The sequence below is a fragment of the Heterodontus francisci genome, chromosome 32, assembly GCF_036365525.1.
Source record: "Heterodontus francisci isolate sHetFra1 chromosome 32, sHetFra1.hap1, whole genome shotgun sequence".
NCBI lineage: Eukaryota > Metazoa > Chordata > Chondrichthyes > Heterodontiformes > Heterodontidae > Heterodontus > Heterodontus francisci.
In genome coordinates, this window is record NC_090402.1 from 14,194,578 (window position 1) to 14,210,082 (window position 15,505).

At 42.5% G+C, this 15,505-nt stretch overlaps 1 protein-coding gene across 3 annotated transcripts in view; it reads right to left on the reverse strand.

Annotated features, from left to right (window-relative positions):
• Window positions 1–15,505, reverse strand: part of gpr107 (G protein-coupled receptor 107) — a 115,318-nt gene that overhangs the window by 64,696 nt on the left and 35,117 nt on the right. For all 3 annotated transcript variants that reach the window (XM_068012281.1, XM_068012280.1, XM_068012282.1), the window contains exons 13-14: window positions 14,799–14,929; window positions 13,671–13,714 (exon numbers count right to left, since the gene is read on the reverse strand). In XM_068012281.1, coding sequence (XP_067868382.1) covers window positions 13,671–13,714; window positions 14,799–14,929 — 175 coding nt within the window. The remainder of the gene's footprint in view (window positions 1–13,670; window positions 13,715–14,798; window positions 14,930–15,505) is intronic.

Here is a 15,505-nt window from a genome sequence, read left to right on the forward strand (position 1 = left end):
AAAGTAGAGATTGACAGATTTCTAAATACCAATGACATAAAGGGATATGGGGATAGTGTGGGAAAAAGACATTGAAGTAAAGGCCTGCTACCCGATCCGAACCCGACAGGACCAGATGACATGTGTCGGGTTCGGGTCGGGTCGCACTTCCAGGTCCGGCGGTCAGACGCGCTCCATCACAGGTAAATGGCTCCATTGTTAATTTAATTTTTGAACCAGAAAGGTGGTTTTGTAACAATTATTTTACCCTTGTGCAGATCAGCAAGAAAGTGAAAAACGGAAGGTAAGTTAACTGATGGTTGGGTCGGGTCAGGCATGGGAAAAAATGGAAGGACTCGGGCCGGGTCGGATGTGGTTCGTATTGAATGGCTGAGCAGGCTCAATGGGTCCTGCTAAATGTAGGCTCTTTCAGACTGTTTGCTGTAACCTGTCAAACATTAATTCTATATTGAGAAGCAGTTTCCCTGTCCAATAAATTATCAGCAACCAACATGCAAGAGCTCTTATGAAATGGGGAGTTTAGTGGGAATAGGACAACTTGTGGTACTGCTTGTCCAGATTCAGGGTTACCTCTGTTCACCCTCCATCACAGAATCCAACGTTTTAATCTCAGCAAAGTTGACAGATTCATTGGTGCACTGATTGGTGCCATAACCCCCCCAACCACTGCTGGAATAAACTGCTTTGTAGAAAAGCCAAAGGTAAACAAATGTGCATCTGTGGTATTTGCTTTTATGCTATATATTTGTTAAGGAGTCCCATGGATTTATTGGTCACCACATATAGTGGGCAAATCATGCATGAATGCACTGCTGTATGCAGCAGGGATTGTATTCGCAGTGTTTAGATGGTGAAATTTGTGGTTCATGCAAGACTGGACATCAAACAAGCAGGCTAACAGCATAGAAGCAGTTGAGCGGTTCAGAGGTAGTGCAGTTGGGTGTCAATATATGTGCGTAAGCTGACCCCATAAATGATGTGACCAGGACATGCAGACAAGAAAGGTTGAGGGGGGGGGGGGGGTTCATGGGATAAATACTTGAGGGACTCTGAGGTGGGGTTGAGAAGAGAAGCCCTTGATATAATTGCTCTGCTTGAATAGTTGAGTGAAACAAAGAGCAGTTCCACTGGACAACAGCAGAGATGCACTAAAGGAGGATCGTGGACGACCATGTTAAAACGGATGCAGAGTGGTTGAAGAGAATGGTCAGTCATGGAGAGTTTCTTTTGTGACTTTTGTTTTAAGGCCATTTTGTAGGGGGGTGGGGGGTGGTGTGGTGTTCAACCAGAGAGTTGAGGGAGAATTGGGCACAAATCTGGGATGTATCAACAAATTCAATCATTTGAAAGGAAAGGGAGCTTGGAATGGGACAGTAGTTTGCAAGGAAAGAGAATTCCAGGTTGTTTATTTTGAGGAGGGAAGATGACAGCAGCTCTGAAATAACTGAGGGGTTCCTGAAGAGAAACATCTAGCTACAATATCTGCAAGCATGAAGACAGGTTGAGTACAAGTCAAGGAAGCAGGAGGTGGGTGTCATGGATGTAGTGAGCTCAGAAAGGGCAAAGGCGAAATGGGAGAGAAATGAGACAGAGAAGGAGGAAGGAGGGGAATGTTTAATTTAGTGGGCAAGGGTAGGAAAGTAGCAGAGACAGCTGGACAGATGGTCTCTATTTCTATCTGTTGGCACTTGCTGTGGGAGATGAGGATAGAAGGGGCAGAGAAGAAAGCTTTATGGAGCCCCTTGGTAGTGGAGAAAGGAAATTGGGACTATTTTTGATCCTCAGGCTGATCTAAGAGTAGTAATCAATTTTAGAAAATACAAGTGAGGCCTGGTCGACATAATTCTGACCCAGTCCATTTCCCAATGGTCATTAGTCCATCACATCAAAATTGGCCGTTAGCACAAAATTGGCAATCACAGTTAGAAAGACCACAGAATGGCTGGTGTGGGAAATGAAAAAATGTCTCAATAGTTTAGTTGAATGTCCTTTGCAAGGCTTGAACATTACCTACTATATACTTGGCCTGAAAAGTTGTTAATGTTGACATCAGGTGCCAGAATTAGCAGTGACTACAAATTCAAAAAGAAAAAGAGCACACATCTAATCTATGTGGGTAAATTCACACGTGGTACACGCCAGAGCTAATGATCCGACAGGCTTCCCTCCCAATCACTATGCAGTAACTTCTGAGATAAAGTGCACGTATGCAATCATTGTTGAAAATGGAATCAGACGTGCAGTGATGCACCATTTACTGTCTCGGTTCATATGATACATCACTTGAGTGAACAACCTTAACAGAAATCACCTGCTCAAGGGGAGGAATGAGTTTCGCCCATGTACTAGCCTGACTTGCCCTCTGATTTCTCCTTCTCTCCTGTGATGCAGTACCTTCCACTTACCCCTCCCTCTGGAGAATCACAGGAACACACGCAGGCCCTATTACTCCATAACACCTTGCAATGCACCAACATAACCATCTTTTATTTAACGCCTTTGAAAATTTCAAGGCCTGAGCTTTCTTGAGGACTCAGTTAATAAAGTGTATGTGTAACTGAGCAACAGGATGGCGGGGAGGTGGTCACAGGCTCAATCATTTGTGTTGACTCAGCTGATCTGGGGGAGGCAGTCAGGATGCTAAAACAACTCCATGTACACCTGTACTGAGGGTTGGAGGAAGAGACACCACTCGGGGTCCTTGTCTTGACTGGCATGCATTGCACTGCACTGGAAAATGAACATGTATGGATATACTTGGCTGTGGTAACCGTGGTCACATAGCTTGTCAACAGTCACAGTCATGGGTGAGGTACTGGAGGGTTCCAGTATTCAGCAATCAGCATTTGATAAAAGTGCCACACAACAGACTTGTGAGCAAAGTTACAGCTCATGGAATAAAAGGGAAAGTGGAAACATGGATATGAAATTGGCTGAGTGACAGGAAACAGAGTCGTGGTTAATATTTTTTGGACAGTAGGAAGGTTTGTAGTGGAGTTCCCCAGGCGGTGTTAGCACCCTTGCTCTTCCTGATATATATTAATGGCCTAGACGTTGGTGTACAAGGCACAATTTCAAAATTTGTGCATGATATGAAACTTGGAAGCATTGTGAACTGTGAGGAGGATCGCGTAGAACTTCAAAAGAACATAGGTTTATGGAATGGGCGGACAAGTGGCAGATGAAATTTAATACAGAGAAGTGTGAAGTGATTCATTCTGGTAGTAAGAACACAGAGAAGTAATACAAAATAAAAAGTACAATTCTAAAGTGGGCGCAGGAGCAGAGGGTTTTTGGTATCTATGTGCATAAATCATTGAAGGTGGCTGGACAGGTTGAGAGAGCGGTTAATAAAACATACAATATCCTGGGCTTTATTAATAGGGGCAGAGAGTACAAAAGTAAGGAAGTTATGTTAAAGTTGTACAGAACGCTAGCTCGGCCTCAACTGGAGTGTTGTGTCTAGTTCTGGGTGCCACACTTTAGGAAGGATGTGCAGGCATTAGAGAGTGAGAAAAGATTCATTAGAATGGTTCCAAGGATAAGGAACTTCAGTTACGTAGATAATTTGGAGAAGTTGGGACTCCTTTCCTTGAAGAGAAGGTTGAGAGGAGATTTAATAGAGCTATTCAAAATCATGAGGGCTCTGAACAGAAGAGATCGGGAAAAACTGTTCCCATTGGTGAACGGATGGAAAACAAGAGGGGACAGATATCAGGTAATTAGCAAAAGGTTTTCAAGAGGGGATTTGATTGTTATCAGAAACAGAAGAATGTGCAAGGCTCCAGGGAGAAGGTGGGGGAGTGGCACTAGATAAATTGCTCTTTTGGAGAGTCAGAGCAGGCACAACAGGCCAAATGACCTCCTTCTGTGCTGTAACAATTCTGTGACAATGTGCCCAGAAAAAATGGTGGGGCAGCAAAGAAATCACAGAAAAATACATAATTTGGTTTTAAATTATTGAGTGGGAAACTGTTGCCTTTCAACCTTCTTCAGTAAAGCTATCACATTAAATCCTGCAACCAACTGCTCAGACAGAAAGGGTTATGAGTAATAATAAAAATGCATATTTGCACCATGCCTTGGGTAACACAGAGACTAGGATCTCATCACAAAACAGACGGGCCTTGGGGAGTTTCAGGCTACAATGATTGCTATATTGTAACTGAGTGCTGCATCTAATAAATGGAGGACTGGTGCGCAAAAGATCTCTGTCTTTGGCACGTGCCAAATAGCTTAAGACCTAATGATCGCCTTTCAGGCAGAACACAGCAGCTGCAGAATGGAGTGACTGGAATTCTAACTGGGCACTGCTGTCCCCACAGAGACACTTAATCTGTAATATAATGCTGACCGTTAGTGCCAGAAAGGAGATGCAGCAATTGCAGATCTACCCGAGGAGCAGACAGTCATTTAACCTTTTCAGTGCAAAAAATAAATACATGAAATCGTCGACAGGTAGGCCTTACTCTCACATTTTTCCATTTGCTTCTATGTAGCCAAAGAACAAAAGACAGCTACCAGAAAAGCAAGTAATCAAGTTGTTAAAAAATCTCAAACTGTTTTCAGTAGTAATGTTGGTTGCCCACCACACCCTATACCCAAGAGCTCTTGTCCCTCAACTGGAAATCTAGTATGAGATTTTTTTAAATACAGCCAAGGCCTTTCAGTATAACTCCCCAGTACTATACAATGTAACTAATGCTACAGTTCGCTCTCCAGACTCCAGCACAATTCATGTGAAAAGGTCTGCTCCAAACTGGACTATGGTCAGACAGCCCAGCTTTCACACTGTCTGTTCCCAGTTCCACGTCCTGCAGCTAGACCCCAACACAGTTCCATGGGGTTGCATTCACTCTGACACAATTTGTATTTCTCTACAAAAGGGACGAAAACAAAAACTACAAATCCCAAGTTCACGGCAGAGAGAATGAACTACAAATCCCACAATGACTGGCAGGCTCCTGTCACGAGATCCTAAAATTTAGGCTTTAACAGTATAGCTTAAAGAGGCAGCTCATAGAGTCATAGAGAGATTACAGCATTGAAACAGACCCTTCAGCCCACCAAGTCTAATTTTCTATATGGTGAGTTTTCAATAAGAAGGAGTCTCGCAGAGGTTAGGAATTTCTACATGCACAGGGTAAAAATAGGAGTGTCAGTCACTCTGGACTATCTCCAAAAACCTTCTAGGATTTAGTCTGAACAGAATGACTGTTAAATAGCTGCTAGTGAGAGCAGGTATGTGGCATAGAAAAACTCAAATAGTGAAGAAGAGCTCAGATTATCTAAAAGTTCATCCTTTTTCTCAGAAAGCCTCCTCTGTGCATCATCGCTGGCTGAGAGGACAGCCTAGAAACTTGCATCTATGCCTCCACCAGTATCATTTACTCAGAGCTGTGTGAAAGTAGTTCAAGAATCCTGTGCTTCAGATCTTCCTCCCCAATCTTTCTATTGCACCACAGCTGAGATTTGAAACCCACAGTGCGCAGGGAATTGCAGACATGAACCTACATTGAAGCATCTAGCACATTATTTATAAGACTGGTATATCTCCCTTGGAATTGCTCACAATGAGTCAGAGAATACACGGTTGAATGACAAAAGAAGTACTATGCAAGACAAAGGACACTGGACTAAACTATTAATAGATCTCCCACTGAGCTGCTTCCAGGAGCAAGATATGGAGGGAACGTGTGGGAGGCAGATCAGCTTGTAGGCAGAAGGTATGAAAAGAGTAGGTGGAATTTTAAAAGTAATGTGAACTCTTATGCATAAACCGAAAACAAGATATATTTCAGTTTTTTTTCCAAGAAACAGAAAATAACATACAGCAAATGATCTTATCTCCTTGCTATTCATGGGACCTTGCTGTGTGAAAATTGGCCGCTGGGTTTCAGGACATTACAACAGTGACTAAACTTCAAAAGTACTTGATTGGTTGTGAAGCAGTTTGGGATGAATTGAGTTTATGAAATGAGTTATATAAATGCAAGTACTTTCTTAATTCAGGAGACCAGCCAAAAGTAGTGCAACATTCTGAATGCGAATCAATTTTTTTTTTTTTATCATGCTAGACCACCCAACAATTTGCAATACAAAACAATTTTATCGAGACTAGTTGCTTAGAAATTAGTCCAGAGTTTCTCTCACTGCATACTGTTCTGACAGTAGAGGGATGACCTAAGTTCAGTAAGCCAGGATGTAGAAGCGGTTTGGGTAGATATGAGAAATGATAAAGACAAGAAGTGGGAGTGGTTTACAGGCCCTCTAACAGTAACCACACGGTAGGACGGGTACAAAGGAAGAAATAATGGGTGTTTGTCAGAAAGGAACGGCGATAATCATGGGGGATTTTAATCTACATATAGACTGGAATAATCAGATGGGCAAAGATAGCCTAGATGAGTTCATAGAATGTTTTCTGGATAGTTTCTTAGAACAGCACGTTCTGGAGCCAGTGAGCAGGCTACACTAGACCTGGTATTGCGCAACGAGATAAGATTAATTGATGACTTCATAGTGAAGGCGCCTCTAGGCAGCAGCGAGCATAATATGATTGAATTTTACATTCAGTTTGAGGGAGATAACAGTGGTTCTCAGACTAGTATTTTAATCTTAAATAAGGGCATTTATGAGGGCATGAAAGCAGAGCTAGCAAAAGTGAACTGGCAAATTAGGTTAAGGGACAGGTCAATAGAGATGCAGTGGCAGACATTTAAAAGGATATTTCAGAATAGATACATTCCAACGAGAAAGAAAAATTCCAAGGGGAGGACCCATCATCTGTGGTTAACTAAAAAAGTTAAAGATAGTATCAAACTTAAAGAAAAAGCCTATAATTGTGCAACGATGGGTGGCAGGTCCAAAGAATGGGCAGAATATAAAAAGCAGCAAAGAATGACTACAAGATTGATAAGGAGGGGAAAATTAAGAGTCCGGACAAATGTGAGGTAATGCATTTTGGAAGGTCTAATGTAGGTGGGAAGTATACAGTAAATGGCAGAACCCTTAGGAGTATTGACAGGCAGAGAGATCTGGGCGTACAGGTCCACAGGTCACTGAAAGTGGCAACGCAGATGGATAAGGTAGTCAAGAAGGCATACGGCATGCCTGCCTTCATCGGTCGAGGCATAGAGTATAAAAATTGGCAAGTCATGCTGCAGCTGTACAGAACCTTAGTTAGGCGACACTTAGAATATTGCGTGCAATTCTGGTCGCCACAAAACCAGAAGGACGTGGAGGCTTTGGAGAGGGTACAGAAGAGGTTTACCAGGATGTTGCCTGGTCTGTAGGGCATTAGCTATGAGGAGAGGTTGGATAAACTCGGATTGTTTTCACTGGAACGACGGAGGTGGAAGGGCGACATGATAGAGGCTTACAAAGTTATGAGCGGCATGGACAGAGTGGATAGTCAGAAGCTTTTTCCCAGGGTGGAAGAGTCAGTTACTAGGGGACATAGGTTTAAGGTGCAAGGGGCAAAGTTTAGAGGGGATGTGCGAGGCAAGTTCTTTACAGAGAGGGTGGTGAGTGCCTGGAACCTGCTGCTGGGGGAGATGGTGGAAGCAGGTACAATAGCGACGTTTAAGAGGCATCTTGACAAATACATGAATAGGATGGGAATAGAGGGATACGGTCCCCGGAAGTGCAGAAGGTTTTAGTTTAGGCAGGCATCAAGATCGGCGCAGGCTTGGAGGGCCGAATGGCCTGTTCCTGTGCTGTACTGTTCTCTTTACTGAGAAAAAGCTGGCTAGAAATATAAAAACAGATAGTGAGAGTTTCTACACATATTTTAAAAAGAGTTAACAAAGTGAATGTTGCTCCTATAGAAAGTAAGTCTGGGGAACTAATAAGGGAAAATAAGGAGATGGCAGATGAACTGAACAGGTATTTTGCATCTGTCTTCACCATAGAGGATACAAGTAACATCCCAGAAATAGCTGTAAGTCAGGAAATTGAAGGGTAGGAAGAACTCAAGAAAATTACAATCACCAGGAAGCGGTACTGAGAAAATTGTTGGAGCTGTGGGCTGACAAGTCTCCGGGTCCTGACGAACTTCATCCTAGGGTCTTAAAAGAAGTGGCTAGTGAGATCGTTCATGCATTAGTTTTAATTTTCCAAAATTCTCTAGATTCGGGGTAGGTTCCATTAGATTGGAAAATAGCCCATGTAACTCCTTTATTCAGAAAGGGAGGGAGACAGAAAGCAGGAAACTACAGGCCTAAGAGTTTAACATGTCATAAAGAAATTGTTAGAAGCTATTATTAAAGACATTCCAGCAGGGCACTTAGAAAATTTCAAGGTAATCAGTCAGAACCAGCATGGTTTTGTGAAAGGGAAATCACATGTAACCAATTTATTGGAGTTCTCTGAAGAAGTAACATGTGCTGTGGATAAAGGGGAACCGGTGGATATACTGTACTTAGATTTACAGAAAGCATTTGATAATGTGCCACATCAAAGGTTATTGCGGAAAACAAAAGCTCATGGTGTAGGGGGTGACATTTTAGCATGGATAGAAGATTGGCTAGCTAACAGGAAACAGAGAGTAGACATAAATGGGTCATTTTCTGGTTGGCAAGATGTAACGAGTGGTGCATCACAGGGATGAGTGCTGGAGCCACAACTTTTTCCCTCATGTGCTTATCTACTTCTCCTTAATCTATGTTATCTGCTTCAATTATGGTCATGAGTTCCACATTCTAACCACCCTCTTTCTCCTGAATTCCCTATTGGATTTATTAATGACTACATATATTTACTTTCCCCTTTGTACTGGCTTCACCCCACCAAATGCAAATATCTTCTCTACATCTACCCTATCAAACCTTTTCATGCGCATAAAGACCTCCATGAGGTCACCCCTCAGTCTTCTCTTCTAGTGAACAGGGTCCCAACCTGTTCGATTTTTATTCTATTTGTGCAGCTATATGACCTTGAAAAGAGAAAAGGTTTTTTTTGCAGTACTATCAAGCCATTTTGAATGGAAAAATTCTCTCAGCTGCAGAGATAACATGAAAAATGGATCAATCCCTATTTGTACATGAAAAAAAGCATCATTTTTGACAGGTGTAGGTTAAATCTGTAGAAATTTCATCCACAAAGAATTTCTGGAATCCATTTCAGTATTAATCTTATGCTGTTGTTAGTCTTGTTCCACTGAATCTGATGAATTATTTTAAACACGAACACAGTGAAATGGGTTGCTGTTTCCCTTTAAGTGTTGATTTACACAAGGGAATCATCACATGATGGATGAAGTATCAATTCTGTAGGCAGCCAGATTATCACTCACGCCTCCAGAGTTAATAATAACTCAGGTGCTCTTCTCCTTTGGCCTCCTTATCTCGAGAGACAATGGATAAGGACCTGGAGGTGGTCAGTGGTTTGTGAAGCAGCACCTGGACTGGCTATAAAGGCCAATTCTAGAATGACAGGCTCTTCCACAGGTGCTGCAGAGAAATTTGTTTGTCAGGGCTGTTACACAGTTGGCTCTCCCCTTGCGCCTCTGTCTTTTTTCCTGCCAACTACTAAGTCTCTTCGACTCGCCACACTTTAGCCCCACCTTAATGGCTGCCCGCCAGCTCTGGCGAACGCTGGCAACTGACTCCCACGACTTGTGATCAATGTCACAGGATTTCATGTCGCGTTTGCAGACGTTTAAAGCGGAGACATGGACGGCCAGTGGGTCTGATACCAGTGGCGAGCTCGCTGTATAATGTGTCTTTGGGGATCCTGCCATCTTCCATGCGGCTCACATGGCCAAGCCATCTCAAGCGCTGCTGACTCAGTAGTGTGTATAAGCTGGGGATGTTGGCCGCCTTGAGGACTTCTGTGTTGGAGATACGGTCCTGCCACCTGATGCCAAATATTCTCCGGAGGCAGCGAAGATGGAATGAATTGAGACGTCGCTCTTGGCTGACATACGTTGTCCAGGCCTCGCTGCCATAGAGCAAGGTACTGAGGACACAGGCCTGATACACTCGGACTTTTGTGTTCCGTGTCCGTGCGCCATTTTCCCACACTCTCTTGGCCAGTCTGGACATAGCAGTGGAAGCCTTTCCCATGTGCTTGTTGATTTCTGCATCTAGAGACAGGTTACTGGTGATAGTTGAGCCTAGGTAGGTGAACTCTTGAACCACTTCCAGAGCGTGGTCACCAATATTGATGGATGGAGCATTTCTGACGTCCTGCCCCATGATGTTCATTTTCTTGAGGCTGATGGTTAGGCCAAATTCATTGCAGGCAGCCGCAAACCTGTCGATGAGACTCTGCAGGCACTCTTCAGTGTGAGATGTTAAAGCAGCATCGTCAGCAAAGAGGAGTTCCCTGATGAGGACTTTCCGTACTTTGGACTTCGCTCTTAGACGGGGAAGGTTGACCAACCTGCCCCCTGATCTTGTGTGGAGGAAAATTCCTTCTTCAGAGGACTTGAATGCATGTGAAAGCAGCAGGGAGAAGAAAATCCCAAAAAGTGTGGGTGCGAGAACACAGCCCTGTTTCACGCCACTCAGGATAGGAAAGGGCTCTGAGCTGGAAGTGCTCTAACCACATGCATTTACTGAATTCAACAATTATGGAAAGGTTTCATTGGAAGATGCAAACCAAGCCAACCTGCTCAATGTGAATTATTTAAACATCAGAGGCCACATTTTCAAATTTAAGTTAAAATGGAGAGTTTATTAAAGGAAAAAAAGTATTGAATGGAACTTATTCATTTAACAGGCAAAAGACTTGGTAGAATAAGTGGACAGTATGAATGGATTTGAAAGACAATTGAGAAGCATTTCTCGAGAGGTGACTGAGGAATGTGGTGAGAAGGTAGAGTTTGCCGATCAAAAGATTCCCATGTTTTACAGATTACCAGAGATTTTCTCTGCCTGTTGTCATAATGAACCATGGTTAATTTAATGATTTCAGCACCAAATCACTGGGTAATACATCATTCCTGTATGTTTCAGTCTTTCCATCATCGACTATATTTTATTATTTTCTCTTTCAACAGTTACCCTCTTGTTCCCAATGCAGTGTCCTGCCTATCCCTGGGAAGCAACTGCTCTCACACTCAGGCCATTACCTGTTCTCTTACTGGCTCCTGGGAGTTGTCTCAAAATGAGTTGCTTTTGGATTTTTTTTCCCCATTCCTAACTCTGCAGAACTCTGGCTTTTCTAAGAACTTGATATATTGAAAATAATGGGGGCAAAGGAATGAAGCACCAACAAACTATGTCTCTTAACGTATGCATGCATAATAAAGCTTATTAAACACTCAAGTCTAGTATGTTTGCAGATGAGATGAATAGTCTAAACCTCCTCAGCAATCTCCACCCTCCCCCCCGTCCCCCCACCAACATTTCATTTCAGTGAAAAAGTTGACAGGATATTTTCTGCTGCATGATATCGCTGGTCAATTACAGAACAATGGGAGAAAAGGAAGAATCTTTTTGTTACATTTTACTTGGACTGTCAAGCAGGGCCACTGCAACAATGATTCAGCTGCAAATAACCTGCAGAGATCTGTAATCAGAACAAAAGATGAGAAGTAGGAGAAAGCTAACACACTGGAAAAACACAGCTCAGCACAAGTTGAGGGAGAGGAGTACAAATTCTCTTTTGTTTTCCAACACGTAAAATTTTCCAAAATGCTTGGGATCTGTGAAGCACTCTACTGTTCTGCAGATCCTACACCTGTGCCCCTTTCCACTGCTCCACAGAAATAAATTAGTCCTTCAATTTCTTGACTTGTCTCCAAAATGTAGATCAGCACTCAATAAACCATAAACACATCTAGAAAACCCAAGTAAGGCTAACTCTTCATATATCCAGCACAGCATCAAATGAGCTGATAGGTGAAGGCTCAATGGGGAGCTAGTTTCCTTCACATGGATTTGCTATTAGGGAGCTGAGCAGCAGCACAGACTCCACAGGCTGAAAATAAACAACAGCATTAAAAAAGCTTTGGCATTTGAGCTCTCAGAAAACACTTCTTCCACTTCCAGAAGAGATCAGTAATACAGGTGAACTCAGAGTTCCCTCTGGCTTCCTGTAATATTCTGAATACCATGACCTAAAAGTGGAACAGGATCACTTCTAGGAGCCAAGTCAGAATAGCAAGGTGCTAAAGAAATATTTCTATGATACATATCCATTCCACAAGGTCACAGACCTAAAATGTTAAGTATTTTTCTCTCCATAGATGCTGCCTGACCTGCTGAGTATTTCAAGCATTTTCTGTTTTTGTTACACATCCATCCCAGACTTAAATGTCAGCATTGTAATGTAGGACATTTGCAAATTCAAGGAGTTAAATTCGTTGACTTCAAATTTCCAAAATATTAGATATTAATTGACTAATTTAGCCAGAGACTGTCCCGGCATGCAAAAAGAAATGTAGTTTTTAATGGCGTGGCAACTAGAAGCTGATTTTTATGACTAATCAAACACAAATCACAGCACTGCTATACAAGCACACTCCCCAGTTTAAATTTATTTCCCACCTCTTCTTTTAGATGCCTCTGGTTGAGGTTTGTTAAGTAACTATATCCCACATCTTTGCCAATGCTACTGCAGAATTGGTTGCTAGAGGCACCTGGAAACATTTGTCAAGTTTATGCTGTGAAGTACTAACCATGCCGGCCAACAGGTTTGCTGGACAGCCTGTGTTGATTTAACCGATCTCAGCTGTGTGAAGAACTGGCTACAGCAGTACAGTTCTGATGAAAGGTCACTGACCTGAAATGTTAACTTTGCTTCTCTCTCCACAGATGCTGCCAGACCTGCTGAGTATTCCCAGCACTTTCTGGCTTTATTTCAGATTGAAGTATCTGCAGTATTTTGCTTTTATTTATATTACTGTAGCAGTACTATTAGGTTTCAGAAGGGGTGGGATGAGAAAGGGTAAGTGGGCACAGTTGTTAGCTCTAATTGCTGTTTATGACTCCTGCTGAAAAGTCTATGGGTGGATGCCAGGTCAGATCGGGATTGGACTCTGCTGCAACGATTTCTAACACCCTATCGGCACTTTCCGGGCTCAAACCTGAAGAATGGCTGCGCATACAAAGTGGTGGAAGGGAGCAGATGCCGGTCTAACCATAACCCAGCAAGAGAAGAGAGTACATTTTTTTAAAAAAGAGAAATACATTAAAAGAAAGAGGTTGTTGGTCTGTTGCTTTCGGACTGTGTTCCTCCACAGACAATGCATGAATCCCACCTGTTGTGCTTCACACGCCATGCACTATTTCAATTTTAAGCTCACTGCAACCTGCTAAAAGGGTATGAATAAGATGCCGGACTAAATATTCTGCCTTCCACTCATTTCCTGGTTACCAGCTTTATTTTATTTCCCATGTCTGTATATGCATTGTTTTTGCTGCATTAGGTAGCAATTCTGTCTTTATGGACACACTGCACAACACTGAGATGGCGTTTTGCCGTAAATTTTTCAAACCAGGTATATTTTTCACAATAGTCCATTACTTCAATGATAAGCAAGCAGCAAACAACCTGAATTCATGAGGTGCAGGTTTTCCACTGATATTCTATAATACTCTACACTTACATTAATGTACCTTCTGCATTGCCCAGTTTTAGGCTGCATCCAGTGGTAGTGTTTTGTTTAAAGCTACCTACACCTACACAGCAACCATTTAGATTTCTAGATTCTTGCTTACCTTTTCCATCTGTAGCCGACGCCTCTTGCAAATGTCTAACTGACCTGTAAGTGCAACGATGAATAACAATTAAGGTGCACTTAAGCTTGTGGAAAATGCTGCAGTGTCAAATTAAGCCCACAAACAAACTTAATCAATAGACTTCCATTTAAAATACTTGAGCTTTTAAACCAGGCATGGGGAAGTTATATTTTAAAGATTAATTTAATGAACTACCAAGTGACCACATTGACTTTTATATATTAAAACCACCAATTAAGCAATAACTGATGCAAGCTCACAACATTAACAGCGACTTCTGTAAATGCCTCCAATAATAGACCCATAATTTTGCTCATAGTGCACCATTTGTCCCCAAGCTGTGTTTGGGTAAATGGGTAGAGAGAGGAACAAGGACAGATTTTCCTCCCATCAACCTCTGCTTGGGTGCTAGTTGGGCAGAGGACACCCCAAAATTTGCTCCATCTAACAAAAAGTATCAGGCATTCCACTGACACAGGCTCACTGCTTGGGTCTCCCGCAAACCTAAAGCAGGGAGGAAAGTCAACCACTGCTTCAGCTGTAAGATTCCTGTATTCATTCTGATTATCCTGTCATCCGGTTGTTCTAGAAGGCTCAGATCAGGGTGGGTCTGGGTGGGTTGTGGCTCATGGACTCACCCCGTGACTATGCCCCGGTGTAGATGTCAGATGAAATCGGACTCTAGCTTGTTACTGCTTCTTGCAAGCATGACACTCAATGCCTTTATTTGCACATGAAGAATGCCTACCTGGGAAGGTACCAAAGGGTTGCATCCACGTGAGCTCGTAACCTTTAAGAAAAAAAAGGTCTACGGAGATGAAATGGAAAGTCTGGGGGAGAAACAGCTGTGTTTTCAGCTTTTTGGGTGGGAATTGAGCCTCAATGGGACAGCAGCAGGTTTAACTTGAATTGGTTAAATTATTAAATCATCTGCATGGCAACTCCAAATACTGTACAAGCTATGTTTTCCAACAAATTCCAGGGTGTGTGTAGCCTGGAAAGGCAAGGGGACATTTTGACTTTTCTTTCCTCAGCCAAGGCACATCATGGACACCAATCAAACGACCTACATCCAAATCAGCAGAATTAAACCATGGCTATGCTTACCACACCACAGGGAACAGGATGGCACCGCAACACAGGAGGTCGACAAGAAAGAGGATCTCCTTCCACAGTCCGTATTCAGTCGTCCCTTCTTCTGTCGACTCAATAATGATGTAAGCGACATTAGCAAGGACCTAGTGAACAAAGCAGTTTTACTAACAGACAGCCTCTGCAACAGGGAAAACATTTCTGTCCTCAACAAATGTCCTCGGATTAAGCAATGGTTTGCAACTGTATATATTTAATTCAGTGGCATAAAGCAATTTGATTTGGATCATTTTATAACTTGGGGGTGGGTTGGGAAATGGGGATTGTGGGGGGGCGGTGGTGGAGAGGAGGAAAGAGGAAAACACTTTGCACTTCTGGTATATTTTACCAACATCAAGCACTCTCTGGTCAGGTACAGCATGGACATGATGCAGTCTAAAACTCCCTATAACCTGCTTTAACATAATGTCACTTCAAATCTCACAGCATCCTCTACTGGATCAGTGAGATATTTCCATTTCTCAGACAAACCCATATTTCAGGAGTGTCCAAATAACATTCTCAAATTAACAGCAAATTTTGGCCGCTTTTTTCTGTGGGCCTACAAATTCCAAGAACTTGGTCAAGATTACACCATACTCATTTCAAATAATATCTTTAAAGCTGGACAAGGGAGAGAGAGAACGTTTTATCCCATCAGTTTGATAAGTTTCAAAGACGAA